This window comes from Ovis canadensis, chromosome X (assembly GCF_042477335.2).
Source record: "Ovis canadensis isolate MfBH-ARS-UI-01 breed Bighorn chromosome X, ARS-UI_OviCan_v2, whole genome shotgun sequence".
NCBI classification, from domain to species: Eukaryota; Metazoa; Chordata; class Mammalia; order Artiodactyla; family Bovidae; genus Ovis; species Ovis canadensis.
The window spans coordinates 4750048-4766817 of NC_091727.1; the positions used below are offsets into that span (position 1 = coordinate 4750048).

At 47.0% G+C, this 16770-nt stretch overlaps 1 protein-coding gene across 2 annotated transcripts in view; it reads left to right on the forward strand.

Annotated features, from left to right (window-relative positions):
* The window catches only part of LOC138431404 (steryl-sulfatase), a 157989-nt gene that overhangs the window by 46209 nt on the left and 95010 nt on the right, over window positions 1-16770 (forward strand). Inside the window, exon 2 of one of the 2 annotated variants that reach the window (XM_069573502.2) lies at window positions 3895-4024. The exons of the other annotated variant lie outside the window; for it this stretch is intronic. Within the exon in view, the coding sequence (XP_069429603.1) occupies window positions 3981-4024 (44 nt within the window). The 5' untranslated portion in view covers window positions 3895-3980. The remainder of the gene's footprint in view (window positions 1-3894; window positions 4025-16770) is intronic. 2 annotated transcript variants of the gene reach the window in all.

Sequence of the window (16770 nt, forward strand, 5' to 3'; positions counted from 1 at the left end):
GCCTCCCAGGTGGCGCATTGATAAAGAATCCACCTGCCAACACAGGAGATGCGGGTTCAATCCCTGGGTCGGGAAGATCCCCTGGAGAAGGGAATGGCAACCCACTGCAGTATTGTTGCCTGGAGAATCCGTGGACAGAGGAGCCTGGCTAGGGTTACAGTCCATGGGATCTCAAAGAGTCAGACACTACTGAGCGGCTGAACACTCATGCATGAACTGAAATCATAGTATTTTCGTTTGTGGATTTGAAAATTGACCCAACTTCTCAGCCACATAACTGAGTCCCGGCTGTGGGAAACAGGGATTTGGAAGGGTCAGCTATCTGATTTGTTAATTCCAGATGTTGATACATAATGACAACTTGGCCCTGCTGCTGCTGCTAAGTCGCTTCAGTCGTGTCCGACTCTTAGCGACCCCGTGGATGGCAGCCTACCAGGCTCCTCCGCCCGCGGGATTTTCCAGGCAAGAGTACTCGAGTGGGGTGCCATTGCCTTCTCCGACAACTTGGCCCTGGCTCTGATTAAACTCCCAGGATTTTCACAGTCCTGGGTAACACAAGCTCTCAACACACCCTGGCTATAGATACAGAGTTTCTCACCTGAAGTCCTTGGAGCCAGTGGTACTCTGGAATTGAGTTATGCATATTTTACGAAGCAACATGTGTCTTTTCGAGATCTCATAGGACGCACACCCCCGCCCCCCACCACCAGCAGGTGCAGGCAGCAGTCGGTAATCAAAGGTGTTAATATTCGTGCAGAAAAATGTATGAAAATCTCTCCCCATGGGTTGCATGAAGACAAGTGCTGTAATAGTTACAGTGTATTCGTATACTGGTAAATTAAATTGTGTGAGGATGTCAACACCCTGGGCACTTCCTATCTCTAAGGAAAACGCGAGGTGTAGCAATTCAAAATAAGTAAAACACCTGTACACATACCTGTGGGGCTTCCCGGGCGGCTCGGTGGTAAAGAAGCCAGCTGCCGATGCAGGAGACCTCAGTTCGATTCCTGGGTGGGGAAGATTCCCCTGGAGGAGGAAATGACAACCCACTGCAGTGTTCTTGCCTGGAGAATCTCATGGACAGAGGAGCCTGGTGGGCTACAGTTTACGGGGTCAATAGAGTCGGACAGGACCGGGTGTGTACACACAGGCAAAATCTCAGTTATCACTGGCTGTGGGTCATTGTTTGGACAAACTACGTATGACCCTCTTCCAATCCGTTTTTTTTTTTTTCCTGCCAGTCTCTAGCATCAGAGCCAGTTTAACGCTTACTGGACCAATCGTCTGATGCAGTTTTTCAGCCTTGGCACTAGTGATGAGTGAGAACACCTCGTTCTTGGTGGCAGGGGTGGGGAGGGGGGGTTTGTCCTGTGCTTCATGAGATATTTAGCAACATCTGTGCCCTCTCCCCACTGGGGGCCAATAGTAGTCTCCCGCTCCACGTCTGAGTTTCAGAAATGCCTCTAGGCATTGTCTAGTGACCCGCGTGGGGCAAAATCGCCGTGGCTCAGACTATCCCGCTGTTATTCTGCAAAGTGCCCTCTGAGCGTGGGCTGCTAGGCTTCCGTTTTGTCTTTTCCTTCTACAGATCTGGTTCCTTGTGGCAACACCGCCGTGAAAGGCATTGTGACTTAATCCCTTTAGGTGTGTTCACTCCTCTTCATAAAGGCCTGGTGACCTGCTCCCGTTAGACGTGTTTGTTCTTTTTGGTTCCTCTTCCTAAAGTGGCACATAAAGTGGTCAGAGGGCTTCCATGCCCATCTCCTAAATCTGCTTTCTGTAAATAACAGATGTGGGCATGAGAGAGGATTGTGTTGAATTGGATCTTCCAAGGGGAGTCACCCCGTTGTTCCAATTCACGTCCTTATGGTCTTAATCTGGGCAGATAATGTGAGGGTGAAGGAAGGGTCAGGAGAGGTGACCGTGCCTGGCAGAGGTAAAGGGTCAATGCTGACATCACCCTATTCCCATGCTTTGCTCTTTAAATGAAAGAAAAAATTCATTTTATTTTAAATATGTTTAAACTTTTAATTATTATTATTATTATTTTTACTTTACAATATTGTATTGGTTTTGCCATACATCAACATGAATCCACCACGGGTGTACACCTGTTTGCAATCCTGAACCCCTCTCCCACCTCCCTTCTCATACCATCCCTCTGGGTCATCCCAGTGCACCAGCCCCAAGCATCCTGTATCCTGCATCGAACCTAAACTTTTAACTTTTTACTGGAGTATGATTGATTTACGATGGCTCGGCTGGTAAAGAAGCCACCTGCAATGTGGGAGACCTGGTTTCGATCCCTGGGTTGGGAAGATCCTCTGGAGAAGGGAAAGGCTATCCACTCTAGGATTCTGGCCTGGATAATTCCATGGACTGTATAGTCCATGGGGTCACAACGAGTTGGACATGACTGAGCGACTTTCACTTTAGTTTCAACTGTACAACAAAATGTATCATATATATATATGATATGTGTGTATATATATGTATGTGCATAGATATCAGATGTATGTGCGTATGTATGGAGGTACTTTAGTGGCTAAGTTGTGTCCAGCTCTTGTGACCCCATGGACTATAGCCTGCCAGGCTCCTCTGTCGATGGGATTTTCCAGGCAACAATTCTGAAGCGGGTAGCCATTTCCTTCTCCAGGGGAGGTTCCCAACCCTGGGATCGAACCCAAGTCTCCTGCATTGCAGGCAGATTCATTACCCACCGAGCCACCAGGAAGCGCAATGTATATGTATATAGAGTGGAATATGTATATACACGCATATATATATGTGTGTGTGTATGTGTACATACAAGTGTGTGTAGGTGTGTGTGTCTGTGTGTGTCTGTGTGTGTGTGGGCTTCCCAGATAGCTCAGTGGGTAAAGAAATCTCCTGCAGTGCAGGACACACAGGAGACATGGCTTCCATCCCTGGGTCGGAAAGATCCCCTGGAGAAGGAAATGGCAGCCCACACCAGTATTCTTGCCTGGAGAATCCCATGGACACGGGAGCGTGTCAGGAGGCCACAGTCCACGGGGTCTCAAAGAGTCGGACACGACTGGAGGAACTTACCATGCGCACGCGTACACACACACACACACACACAATGCATATTCTATAGTATGTTCAGAACCATTGATTTGGCTTTCTTTGAGTTCATTTTCATTTCATGTGGGGCTTCGAGACCAGAGATTGGAAAACTTTTCCTATAGACAGCCAGATAGTAAAATATTTTCAGGTTTTCATGCCAAGCAAGCTTCCTCACAGCTGCTCAACTTGGACTTCGTAGCGTAGGGCAGACAGATAATAAGTAAGTGAATGAGCGTTGCCGTATTTTTTGACTTTGCTTATGGACCTGGAAATATGAATTTCACGTTCTTTTAATGTGTCACACAAAAACGTTCTTTTTTCAGCTGTTTAAAATGTGAAAACCTTCTTAGTTGGCTCCAAAACCAGACAGGGACATAGTGCCATTTGCCTTGGTCTGTGAGCCCAGCTCTACTGGGAAAATATTTGTAGAGAAGTTGCTATGAGAGAGAAATGTTCCTACCCTCTTGACCCTTTGAGGCTGTGTAAAGGACAGGATAACCACATAAAACCAAACCAAACAAATAGACAATGGCAAATAGTGACAATTGCTCTGGGGAGGATAGGGAGCAGTGCCAGGATTCAGCAACTGTGAGGCAACTGCTTTAGACTGTGTAAATCACGGGGGGCTTCCCTGAGGAGGTGGCCCCTCAGCTGACTCCTGTGGATGAGTAGGAGTTGGGCAGAGCATGAAAAGAAGCAACAGGCAGCAGGAGGCTGCCCTGAGGCCAGAAAGAGCGCGTTTCGTGAAATTGTTTCAGAATGTGATTACTCAGTATCTGATTCTTCTCCTTTTGGAGGGCTTCACAGGATAAGCACAGTGCACCCCGCTTCTGTCTGCTGAGAGAGGCACTTCACGTCTCCCTCCTTGCACATGGTGGTCTCGGTAAGGTAACATGCGGAGGACAAGCACCCAAGACCATCTGAAACTGTTGTCAGTGTAAGTACGAGCTGTGCGTGTAGGGATGTTTTCAGTCTGAAAATGTCATCCCCTTTTCACACTGTGCTCCGGCTGTGTTGTCTGAGTCACATGGGTATTTTGCGCCCTTTATGGTGGTGTTTCGTGGGACTTCCCTGGTGGTTCCCTGGTTAAGGATCCACACTTCCGCTCCACGGGACACAGGTTCGATCCCTGGTCGGGGAACTAGGATCCTGCATGGCACGTGCGATGCCCCAGCTCTCAAATTTTTAAAGTTAAAGTAAAAAATAATAATACGGGTCTTCCCAGGCTGCTAATGGTAAAGAATCTGCCTACCAATGCAGGCAACATGGGCTGGATCTCTGGGTTGGGAAGATTCCCCTGGAGGAAGAAATGGCAACCCACTCCAGTATTCTCACCTGGAGAATCCCATGAGACAGAGGAGCCTGGTAGGTTACAGTCTGCGGGGTTGCAGAGTCAGACCTGGCTCAGCGCCTGAACCCTGGGCTTAGTTGCCCCGAGGCATGTGGAATCTTCCCCGATGAGGAATCGAAGCCGCATACCCTGCCTCGGCAGGTGGGTTCTTGACCACTCGACCTCCAGGAAAGTCTCAAAGGCTGCATCTTCCTGATGCTCTGATATTGTGATATGAGGGTGGTGCTAGGGAGCATTTACTGACCTCCATAGCAACAGACCCGGGCAACGGTCACGGAGATGCTGTCAGAGAAGATACGGGTCACAGTGGTACCCGAAGGCTCCCAGAGGTGGAACCACGCAGAGTCAAGGCTTTGACTGCCAGCCCCCACCCCCGTCCCCCGCTGGCCTCCTGGTCTCGGAGACTGGACTTACCTTCCTGGGCCCAGGGTTTCCCCTATACAGTGGAAGTGCAGAGGGCGGTTATGAACTGTAAAGGATGTGCTTTGTTTTGGAGAAGTAGGGTCAATACCTGGATGGTCCTGCCAGCCGAGATGGTGGGTTGCAGACAGATGCAGGCGTGCATGTTAAGGCTCTTCAGTCGTGTCTGACTCTGTTTGACCCCGTGGACTGTAGCCTGCCAGGCTCCTCTGTGCGTGAGAGCCTCCAGGCAAGAATACTGGGGTGGGTTGCCACGCCCTCCTCCTCCAGGGCATCTTCCCGACCCAGGGATCGAACCCGCATCTCTTGTGTCTCCTGTATTGGCAGCCGGGTTCTTTCCCACTAGGGCCATCTGGGAAGCCCGCAGACAGATGTAACTGTCCTCCAAATGCAGCTTGGGACTCTGAGGTTACTGATGGCAAGCCCTTCTCCCTGAAGGCGATTCTGTCTTCCAGAGGGAATTTGGCAACATCTGGGGGATATATTTGAAGAACTGGTGCTTTTGAACTGTGGTGTTGGAGAAGACTCTTGAGAGTCCCTTGGACTGCAAGGAGATCCAACCAGTCCATCCTAAGGGAGATCAGTCCTGAGTGTTCATTGGAAGGACTGATGTTGAAGCTGAAACCCCAATGCACTGGCCAACTGATGCAAAAAGCTGACTCATTGAAAAAGACCCTGATGCTGGGAAAAATTGGAGGCAGGAGGAGAAGGGGACAACAGAGGATGAGGTGGTTGGATGGCATCACAGAGTCGATGGACATGAGTTTGGGTGAACTCCGGGAGATGGTGATGGACAGGGAGGCCTGGCGTGCTGCAGTCTATGGGGTCACAAAGAGTCAGACACGACTGAGTGACCGAACTGAACTGAACTGGAGGGTATTTTGGGTTTCCTAAGTGTGGAGGGGCTCAGCTCCTGGAGTTAGTGTGATGGAAGCAGAAATGTCGGTCACCTTTCTGGAAATGCACAGACAGCCCACAGTCACTCGTTCCCCAGCCTCCAATGTCAGGACCGTCAAGTGGAGAAACCCCCGTCAGTGCAGCAGGAGACTAAATCTTTTTTCTTCCTGGAAGAGTCACTGGTATTTTACTTTGAGGGATTAGAATTAGAATCCAAATTAAAGAGTAGAAAAAGACAATGATCTTTTAGGAATTTTTTTTTTTTTTTTGTATTAAATTTAAACCCCTGAGGCAGAGGTTTTCTGGTCGTAGAGGAAACATCCCCAGAGGCTTCTAGTCTGGGCTTGCATTACTTCTTAATGCTGAGCGGCTTAACAGATTCATTTTCTATTGTGATTTCTGTAATTTGTTCTTTGAAAGGATCTTGGGTTCCTTTCTCTTTTGAGAAACCAACTTTTGGGGGATTTTTTAAGGGATACTTTATTTTCTCAATGTGTTGTTAATGTGGGAGCCGGCTTTGATTTCCAACCCAGCTTTCAAAGCCTTAAGCACCTGCTAAGTAAGTGTTTTATTTTTATTCCTCTGGAAAACAGCAGTATGATTTGCAAGGGAATGCTTTGAGAAATTTTTTTTTATTATTATTGTTTTAGTCTGGAAGGAGATTGGCATTCTTTGGACCCAGCTAGCAGAGCTTGGGGAAAAAAAATTTCACAAAGTTGGTAGCTAATTAAAAATGTGCAGCTGAAAAAAGACTCATGATTAATTCATGATAAATTAATATGACAATGCATTATCCTTTTTGAATGTTCTGATGCAAAGTGAGAATCTTTCGGTGGGGATTAAAATACCTCTTCCTAAACACCTAATAACAATATCCATTATATCTTACCAACATAAAGGCATCCTTGAGGGGGATTTTCTTTGGCCATGCCGCAGGGTATGTGGGATCTTAGATCCTCGACCCGAGATGGAACCCGAATGCCCTTCAAGGGAAGCAAGGAGTCTTAAAAATTGGACCCTCCCCTCCCAGGGAAGTCCCCTCACGAGGTGTTTCAATGTACTTCAAAATCCAGAGTTTGGGGTTCTTATATATAAAAACGTCCCTTTCCTTTAAGTGGATGAAGACTTTGATAATAATCAAGGAAATGCTTTGATCTTGTCTCTCCTCTTTCTAATTTATTTCCATCCCCAAAACGATTTATTAGAGACATTAAAGTTTTCTTACGAACTAAAAAAAAAGGAAAAAAATCTTCTTTTAATGCGATGTCAGTTTATTTGACCCGACCTGTCTGTTGCTTACTCTGCCTCACTATCTGGTGGGATAGTCAAGTCGTTTTTTCCTTTTTTCTCTTTAATCCTTTGATGATGATGAAAAGGTTCCTCAAGTGGACTGTAAATCCTTAATGAGGATATTTGACGGCACCAAATACCCATGATCATAGGCACATTTGGGTGTCAAGATAATCCCAACCGAAAAAAAAAAAATTACAGTGCCTGTATTGTGCATCTCAGAAAGAATGATGGAGAAGGCCCATTAAGAGGGACAGTGGAATATAAAACAGAGCAATCTGGAGGCTGTCCTCTTAACCAGGACACCCCCAAGAGTGGGACACTTTGTTATTGCAGCCCTCTTTTTTTTTAACTTATTTATTTTAGTTGGAGGCTAATGACTTTACAATATTGTACTGGTTTTTGCCATACTTGACGTGAATCCGCCACGGGTGTACATGTGTTCCCCATCCTGAACCCCCCCCTCCCACCTCCCTCCCCATCCCATCCGTCTGGGTCAGCCAAGTGCACCGACCCTGAGCACCCTGTCTCATGCGTCGAACCTGGACTGCTGATGTTTCACATATGATAATATGTATGTTTCAATGCCATTCTCTCAAATCATCCCACCCTCGCCTTCTCCCACAGAGTCCAAAAGACTCTGTCTCTTTTGCTGTCTCGAATATAGGGTCATCGTTACCATCTTTCTAAATTCCATATATATGCATTAGTAAACTGTGGAAAATTCTGAGAGATGGGAATACCAGACCACCTGACCTGCCTCTTGAGAAACCTGTATGCAGGCCAGGAAGCAACAGTTAGAACTGGACAAGGAACAGACTGGTTCCAAATAGGAAAAGGAGTATGTCAAGGCTGTGTATTGTCACCCTGCTTATTTAAGTCATACACAGAGTACATCATGAGAAACGCTGGACTGGAAGAAGCACAAGCTGGAATCAAGATTGCCGGGAGAAATATCAATAACCTCAGATATGCAAATGACACCACCCTTATGGCAAAAAGTGAAGAGGAACTAAAAAGCCTCTTGATGAAAGTGAAAGAGGAGAGCGAAAAAGTTGGCTTAAAGCTCAACATTCAGAAAACGAAGATCATGGCATCTGGTCCCATCACTTCATGGGAAGTAGATGGGGAAACAGTGGAAACAGTGTCAGACTTTATTTTTTTGGGCTCCAAAATTACTACAGATGGTGACTGCAGCCATGAAATTAAAAGACGCTTACTCCTTGGAAGAAAAGTTATGACCAACCTAGATAGCATATTCAAAAGCAGAGACATTACTTTGCCGACTAAGGTCCATCTAGTCAAGGCTAGATTTTCCAGTAGTCATGTATGGATGTGAGAGTTGGACTGTGAAGAAGGCTAAGCACCAAAGAATTGATGCTTTTGAGCTGTGGTGTTGGAGAAGACTCTTGAGAGTCCCTTGGACTGCAAGGAGATCCAACCAGTCCATTCTGAAGGAGATCAGCCCTGGGATTTCTTTGGAAGGAATGATGCTGAAGCTGAAACTCCAGTACTTTGGCCACCTCATGCGAAGAGTTGACTCATTGGAAAAGACTGTGATGCTGGGAGGCATTGGGGGCAGGAGGAGAAGGGGACGACAGAGGATGAGATGGCTGGATGGTATCACTGACTCGATGGACGTGAGTCTGAGTGAACTCTGGGAGTTGGTGATGGACAGGAGGGCCTGGTGTGCTGCGATTCATGGGGTCGCAAAGAGTCAGACACGTCTGAGCGACTGAACTGAACTGAACTGATACTGTATTGGTGTTTTCCTTTCTGGCTTACTTCACTCTGTATAATAGGCTCGTTTCATCCACCTCATTAGAACTTATTCAAATGCGTCCTTTTTAACGGCTGAGTAATATTCCACTGTGTATATGTACCACAGCTTTCTTATCCGTTCATCTGCTGATGGACATCTAGGTTGCTTCCATGTCCTGTCTCCATATCCGGGCCCTGAGCAACCGGTATAGGGCTTCCCTGGTGGCTCAGAGGTAAAGAACCCACGTGCCCATTCTGGAGACGTGGGTTGGATCCCCAGTCCGAGAAGATCCTGTGTGGCTCGGAGCAACAAAGCCCTGTGCTCCACAGCTACTGAGTGTCTGCTCTGGAGCCCGCGTGCCGTGGCTACTGAAGCCGGGATGCCCTAGAGCCGAGGTCCGTAACGAGAGAAGCCGCTGCAATGAAAAGACTGTGCCTTTTCACTAAGCACGTGCTGCCTGCAATGAAAAGGCTGTGCTCAGTCGCTCAGTCATGTCTGACTCTCTGCGACCCCGTGGACTGTAGCCCGCCAGGCTCCTCTGTCCATGCGGATTCTCCAGGCAAGAACACTGCAGTGGGTTCCCATGCCCTCCTCCAGGAGATCGTCCCAACCCAGGGATCGAACCCAGATCTCTCGCATTGCAAATGGATACTTCACCAACTGAGCCACCAGGGAAGCCCAGTGAGAAGCCTGCACCCGAAATATAGAGAGTAGCCCCCGCTCACCACAAGTAGAGAAAGCCCTCCAACGAAGACCCAGCACGGCCAAAAATAAAGAAATAATTTTTAAAAAATTCGTTTAAAAAAATGGTGTAATATCTCTGCCAAAAAGGTTCAACCTGAATCTGCTCAGAACTAAGCAGGCTAACCCAGAACGTACTACATCGTCTAAGACAACTGATGTAAATTCTTCCCCCTGAAAGTCAATGTCACAAAAAAACCCCAAGAAAGGTCAAGGGTGGCGGGACCGTTCCAGATCTCAGAAGGACCCGGAAGCATAATGATACCTGAGTCTCAGACGGCTCCCAGACTGGTAAAAAAAAAAAAAAAAAAAAGAGCCAAGTGGTACATGTACTTGGGGACTGTGTAGGTTTGTTGATGGAATCAGTGCTACTCGGAACAGTTTTTATCATATTGTGGTGGGGGAGAAGCTATCCTTAGTTTAATAAGACAACTGTCCCCAAGCTTTTTGGCGCCAGGAACTGGTTTCGTGGAAGATAGTTTTCTTCCACGGACACAGGGTAATGGATGGTTTGGGGACGAATCAAGGGCATTACATTTATTGGGCACTTTATTTCCGTTATTATTGCATCGTGATAACTAATGCAATAATGATCCAACTCGGCATAATGGAGAATCTATGGGAACCCTGAGCCTGTTTTCCTGCAGGTCCCGTCTGGGGGTGATGAAACACAATCACATCCAAAGCGTGCTGTGCTCCTTTGAGAATCTAAGGCACTCTGGCGTTAATGTGAACAGTGGGGAGCGGCTGTGAATACAGGTGAAGCTTGGCACGCTCACCTGCCACTCACCTCCTGCTCTGAGGTCTGCTTCCTAACTGGTCGCAGAGCACGACAGCTCCATGGCTTGGGGTTGGGGACCTCTGCTCTAGGAGATGCAGATCAAAATACTTAGGGGGCGAAGTGCCGCTGTGTATGCAGCTCACTCTGAAGCATCATGGCACGCAAATATGAGTGCACCCCTTTAAAGTGAAAGTCGCTCAGTCGTTTCCAACTCTGCGACCCCATGGACTGATTCTTCAGGCCAGAATACTGGAGTGGGTAGCCTTTCCCTTCTCTTGGGGATCTTCCCAACCCAGGGATCGAAACCAGGTCTCCTGCATTGCAGGTGGATTCTTTACCAGCTGAGCCACAAGGGAAGAATACTGGAGTGGGTAGCCTGTCCCTTCTCCAGGGGATCTTCCCAACACATGAATTGAACTGGGGTCTCCTGCATTGCAGCTGGATTCTTTACCAGCTGAACCACCAGGGAAGCCCTATCCTTTTAACATCTTGTGATGCAGAAAAAACTGTATGACGTATGCATGTGGTCAGTCCCTCAGTCAGGTCCGACTCTGGGACCCCGTGGACTGTAGCCTGCCAGGCTTCCCTGTCCGTGGGCTTTTGCAGGCAAGAATACAGGAGTGGGTTGCCATTTCCCGCTGTGTATGACGAATGCATAGTTGCATCTGTATGCATGCATGTACGTGTACACATGGACACAGAAAGCAAGCAACCAAATGTGGCAACACTGAAACGTAGCCACCCTACGTGAAGGACTCTACCTGTGTTTGTTTTCAACTATTTTGCAGAGTTGAAAAAGAATGTGTTAAAGGATTTTTTGGGGGAAATGCATATGAAGTTTTATTTTGCTGCTCCTGTTTGAACAGGTGGTTTTGCTCCACTGATTTTTTTGGTTTTTAAAATTGTACAGAGGACCAATCATAAGAGGTCGATGTTGTGTATCCTCCTTCCCCTGACTCTGGGGAGCCTGTGCTGGCCATGCTGTTCTGCTTCTCTTTCAGGCCATCGGTCTGCAGCGTGGTGGTGGGTGGTCCTTGGCGAAACCAGATCCCTGTGGCTCTAAAGATGATGAAGACAGTCAAACATAAACACTACCTCCTGATTTCTCCACCTGTTTGTCGTTTAAGCCATGAGGCTAAGCCCGCTCAGTTATTTACATAGAGACAAGTGAACTCTTGTCTGTGGCCTCCCCTGCGTCGTACCTGAGATTTCTTTAGTGGCATGACTGTCAAGCCACAGGGATTATCTTGGAAGAAATTGCATTTACACACAAAACTCTCTCATGTCAGCTGTTTGCACAGGGGGCCCAAGTATTGGAGCTTCACCTTCAGCATCACTCCTTCCAACAGTTGACTCATTGGAAGAGACCCTGATGCTGGGAAAGACTGAAGGCGGAGGAGAAGGGGGCAACAGAGGATGAGATGGTTGGATGGCATCACTGACTCGATAGACATGAGTTTGAGCAAGCTCCAGGAGTTGGTGATGGACGGGGAGGCCTGGTGTGCTGTAGTCCACGGGGTCGCAAAGAGTTGGACATGACTTGGTGGCTAAACAAAAACAGCAACAGCACTCTAATGTAAAAAAAGAAAAACTCCCACAGCCCCTGGGTCACCTTCTTAGCTGCCGCCTGTCTCTCCATCTGGACCAGTCACGCCTGGGGATGAGCTGGCTTCATTTCATGGGTTTGGCCTCCAGTGACCTGTCTACATCCTTCACTATCTTCCCCAGCACCCTGGCAGGGGAGCTTTCTCAAGACCCAGCTCTGGTCCTACCCCTGGCCCTGTTTGTTTTTCAGTTGCTCAGTCGTGCCCGACTGTTTGCGACCCCGTGGACTGCAGCACGCCAGGCCTCCCTGTCCTTAACTGTCCCTGTTAGAGCTCTCCAAATGCCTTTCCCTCAGAAGGCAGGTGGAATTCCAGAACCATGGCTGGAACAGTCTCTATGATCCGACTCCCAGCACCCTCCGTGTTCCTCAGGCCTGTTTTTCCCCCCCATATATTTTGTTACTGTTTATTTGAATTGATGGATAATTGCTTTGCAGTATTGGTTTGACTTCTGCCATACATCAACATGAGTTAGCCATAAATGTACATAAGTCATGGCTTCCCGGATAGCTCGGTTTGTAAAGAAGCTACCTGCCATGCAGGAGACCCCGGTTCAATTCCTGGGTCAGGAAGGTCCCCTGGAGAAGGGGCAGGCTACCCACTCCAGTGTTTTGGGACTTCCCTTGTAGCTCAGTTCATAAAGAATCCGGCTGCAAGGCAGGAGACACTGGTTCGATTCCTGGGTCAGGAAGATCCCCAGGAGAAGGGATAGGCTACCCACTGCAGTATTCTTGGGCTTCCCTTGTAGTTCAGCTGGTAAAGAGTCCGCCTGCAGTGCGGGAGACTTGGGTTCGATCCCTGGGTTGGGCAGATCCCCTGGAGAAGGGAAAGGCTACCCACTCCAGTATTCTGGCCTGGAGAATTCCACGGACTGTATAGTCCATGGGGTGCTCCCTCTTGAACTTCCCTCCAACCTCCCACCCTTACCCCACCCGTGCAGGCTATCACAGAGCTCCAGTTGGGGTTCCCCATCAGGCCCTTCTAGCATGTGGGTCACCCTTGCTTTCTTCTTATCTTATGAAATCCCCCCTACCAGCCATGTTCTTATCCTCCTGTGGGCACCAGCCAGCTTTTCCTTGCCCCGGGCCTCGGGCCAGTAATGCCCACACCACGGTCCACGCACGCTGGTCCCATTAACAGTTTCATATCAACGTCTATGTATTCGTTGTCCAGTGTTGATTTAAATCCCGTGTGTTTTTGCAAATGCTTTGCAAGCTCTATATGGGGCTTCCCTGGTGGCTCAGATGGTAAACCATCTACCCGGAAAGTGGGAGACCCAGGTTCTATCCCTGGGTTGGGAGGATCCCCTGGAGAAGGGAACGGCTACTCACTCCAGTATTCTCGCCTGGAGAATCCCATGGACAGAGGAGCCTGGTGGGCTACAGTCCATGGGGTCAGAAAGGGTCAGACACGACTGAATGACACTTTCACTTTCACTTTGCAAGCTCTATAAGCAGAGGAGGGCTTCCCTGGTGGCTCAGCTGATAGAGAATCCTCCTGCAATGTGGGAGACCTGGGTTCAATCTCTGGGTTGGGAAGGTCCCCCGGAGAAGGAAACGGCTACCCACTCCAGTATTCCTGGGCTTCCCTGGTGGCTCAGCTGATAAAGAGCCCGCCTGCAATGTGGGAGACCTGGGTTCAGTCCCTGGATTGGGAAGGTCCCCTGGAGAAGGGAACGGCTACTCACTCCAGTATTCTGGCCTGGAGAATCCCATAGACTGTATAGTCTATGGAGTCGCAAAAGAGTCAGACGCGACTAAAACCACCACCGTAAGCATAGGAAACATACGCTGCTCACTCACGGGGTTCCAGCACTGCAGGGTGCCTTGTAGATGTTTAGTAAGTAATTATTGAATTATTGTTGAAACCCTTGCTCTGAGTCCCAGCTTTAAGACCTTACCCTAGAACTTCCCTGGTGGTCTGTTGACTAAGACTCCATGCTTCCAATGCAGAGGTCTCACGTTCAATCCCTGGTCAAGGAACTAAGACCCTACATGCCACAACTAAAGATAACACATGTTACAGTGAAGATCTGGTGCAGTCAAAGAAATAAAGTTGGTTTTTTTAGACAAATACATAGATGGAAAAAAAAAAAAAGGTCCCTCTGCTGTATCAAGTGAGAGACAGTGAAATCGCTCAGGTGTGTCCAACTCTTTGCGACCCCATGGAGTATAGCCTACCAGGCTCATCTGTCCATGAGATTTTTCTAGGCAAGAATACTGGATTGGGTTGCCATTCCCGTCTCCACTATATCAATCCTGCCATTAAATGATATTCTTTGGATTTTAATCAACGAAGAAGGTTACATTGTTTAAAAAAAAAAAAAAAGTTTCCTTCCTGATTGATTTGGCCTCAAATTTACATACTGTAAGCAATGATCTTCACCTCTGATCTGGGATTTCTCAACCTTCCTGTCGGCCAGATATGATGAAACTCCATACCTGGTAAACATTACCTCCTACTTGGCTACCTGGGATTCCAGGGAGGAACAGAGCCACCTGGCACAAGCAAGTGCTTTTTTTTTTTTTTTTCTGTTAAGAATGGAGCACAATTTTAAACTAAGTAACTGGAATTTTGTGCCTTTTTCACTGAGTGTATTAGTTGTTTCACTGACAGTCACTGAGGTGCAGCTCTTGCAGTTCCAGTGTTTATACGGCATCACATGTGTTCTGCTTATTTTTTTTTCTCATATGAAGCGCATGTTAAAATCTGCATTTCAGAGGTGAATTGTATGGTAAGATAGTTTATGATACTGTTTCAGGTTTCAAATGTCCTATTTGAAATCAGAAAATAATGTATACAACAGCCTGTCATTTTTTCCTTTTCTCTATAAAAGTTTGGAAGGCCTTGATAGCAATAAAATGTCTGTAGTTAGATTTTTATAATTTGAGGAGTGCGGTGTTCAGGTTTTAGAATTATATAATCTATTGCCAATGAGCAGTTGATATAATACTATTTTAACCTATACCACTGCATTACTACGTATCAGCTTTAACACCATCTCTATATTGCTTTTCGCCACAGTGCTTTGTTTCTCTATTTTTATTAAAATCCCCTCTGGATTTGAAAGCATAATGGAAATTTACCAATTCATTTTATGTTTCCCTAATCCCCTGCTTTCATAACGTAAAACATGTGTTGTTTCTTAGAATTTGAAATTTTTATTAACTATACATTAGTCTCTAGTTCTTTTTTTTTTTTTTTTTGCAGTTTGTTTCCATAGCCTGATGGGTTTTGCTGAGTGCATTTAATTGTGTAATATTTCATATCAGGTGGATGGGGAGCCCATTGATTCTAGTTATCTTTCAAGTTTATTTATCGCTAAAGTCTGATATTCGGGGTGAGTTGATCAAATGCATAAGCTAACATACATTTACAATCACGAGTAGGTGCCATTTCATGAGTTACTTGTGGGTTTTGCTTCGTGTCAATGTATGGCAAAACCCACCACAATATTGTAAAGAAATTAGCCTCCAATTAAAATAAATAAATTTAAAAAAATAGAATAGACATTAGAACGAAGAAAGAGAAAAGCAAACATTTTTATATTAACTCACACGTATAGAGTCAAAACCAGCGCTACGGCTGACCCTATTTGCAGGGCAGGAATAGATATTCAAACGTCGAATGGACTCATGGACACGGGGAGGAGAGGGTGGGGTGACCTGAAAGAGTGACCCTGACGTATATACGTGACCGTGTGTGAAATAGACAGCTAGTGGGAAGCCTCTGTATACCACTGGGAGCTCAGCTTGCTGCTCTGTGACGACCTCGTGGGGTGGATGGGAGGGGGGCAAGAGGAAAGGGACATATGTATACATATGGCTGATTTACTTCACTGTAGGCAGAAACTAACATAGCATTGTAAATAAAATAAAATGTGGAGAGCCTGGACTTTCTTTTGGCTTTTAAACTTGCCCCCCCCCCCCCGCCCCAGTTTACCATTTATGGAATAGCTTCTTTTTAAAGATCCCTCTGTGGGTTTAATGCCTCTGACTTCACGTTGCTCTAGAATAGCAGGTGTGTTACGGTGGAGGCTGTGCACGGTTTAGCCTTCTTTCTTTGCTTTCTGTTTGTTTAGCTACGTGCTTAAGTCGCTTCAGTCATGTCCGAGTCTTTGCAACCCTGTGGACTGGAGCCCTCCAGGCTCCTCCATCAAAGGGATTTTCTAGGCAAGAAGCCTGGAGTGGGTTGCCCTTTCCTCCTCGAGGGCATCTTTCCCCCCAGGCACTGGGTCTTAACTGAAATATGCAGGACCATTACTTGCCTCATGTGGGCTCTAGTTCCCAGGCCAGGGGTCGAACCAGGGTCCCCCTGCATCGGGAGCACAGAGTCTTAGCCATTGAACCACCAGGGAAGTTCCCGGTTACAAGTCTCACTTCTAACTTTACATTTGCTGAGTCATGTGACGTTGCTGATGGCCCATCTTTTAAAAAAATTTTATTTATTTTGAAATTAAAAGATGCTTGCTCCTTGGAAGGAACGCTATGATCAACCTAGACAGCATCTTAAAAAGCAGAAACATTACTTTGCCCACAAAGGTCTGTCTAGTCAAAGCTATGGTTTTTCCTGTGGTCATGTATGGATGTGAGAGTTGGACTATAAAGAAAGCTGAGCACAGAAGGATTGATGCTTTGGAACTGTGGTGTTGGAGAAGAGTCTTGAGAGGCCCTTGGACTGCAAGGAGATCCAACCAGTCCATCCTAAAGGAAATCAGTTCATTGGAAGGACTGATGCTGAAGCTGAAACTCCAGTACTTTGGCCACCTGATGGGAAGAACTGACTCATTGGAAAAGACCCTGATGCTGGGAAAGATTGAAGGTGGGAGGAGAAGGGG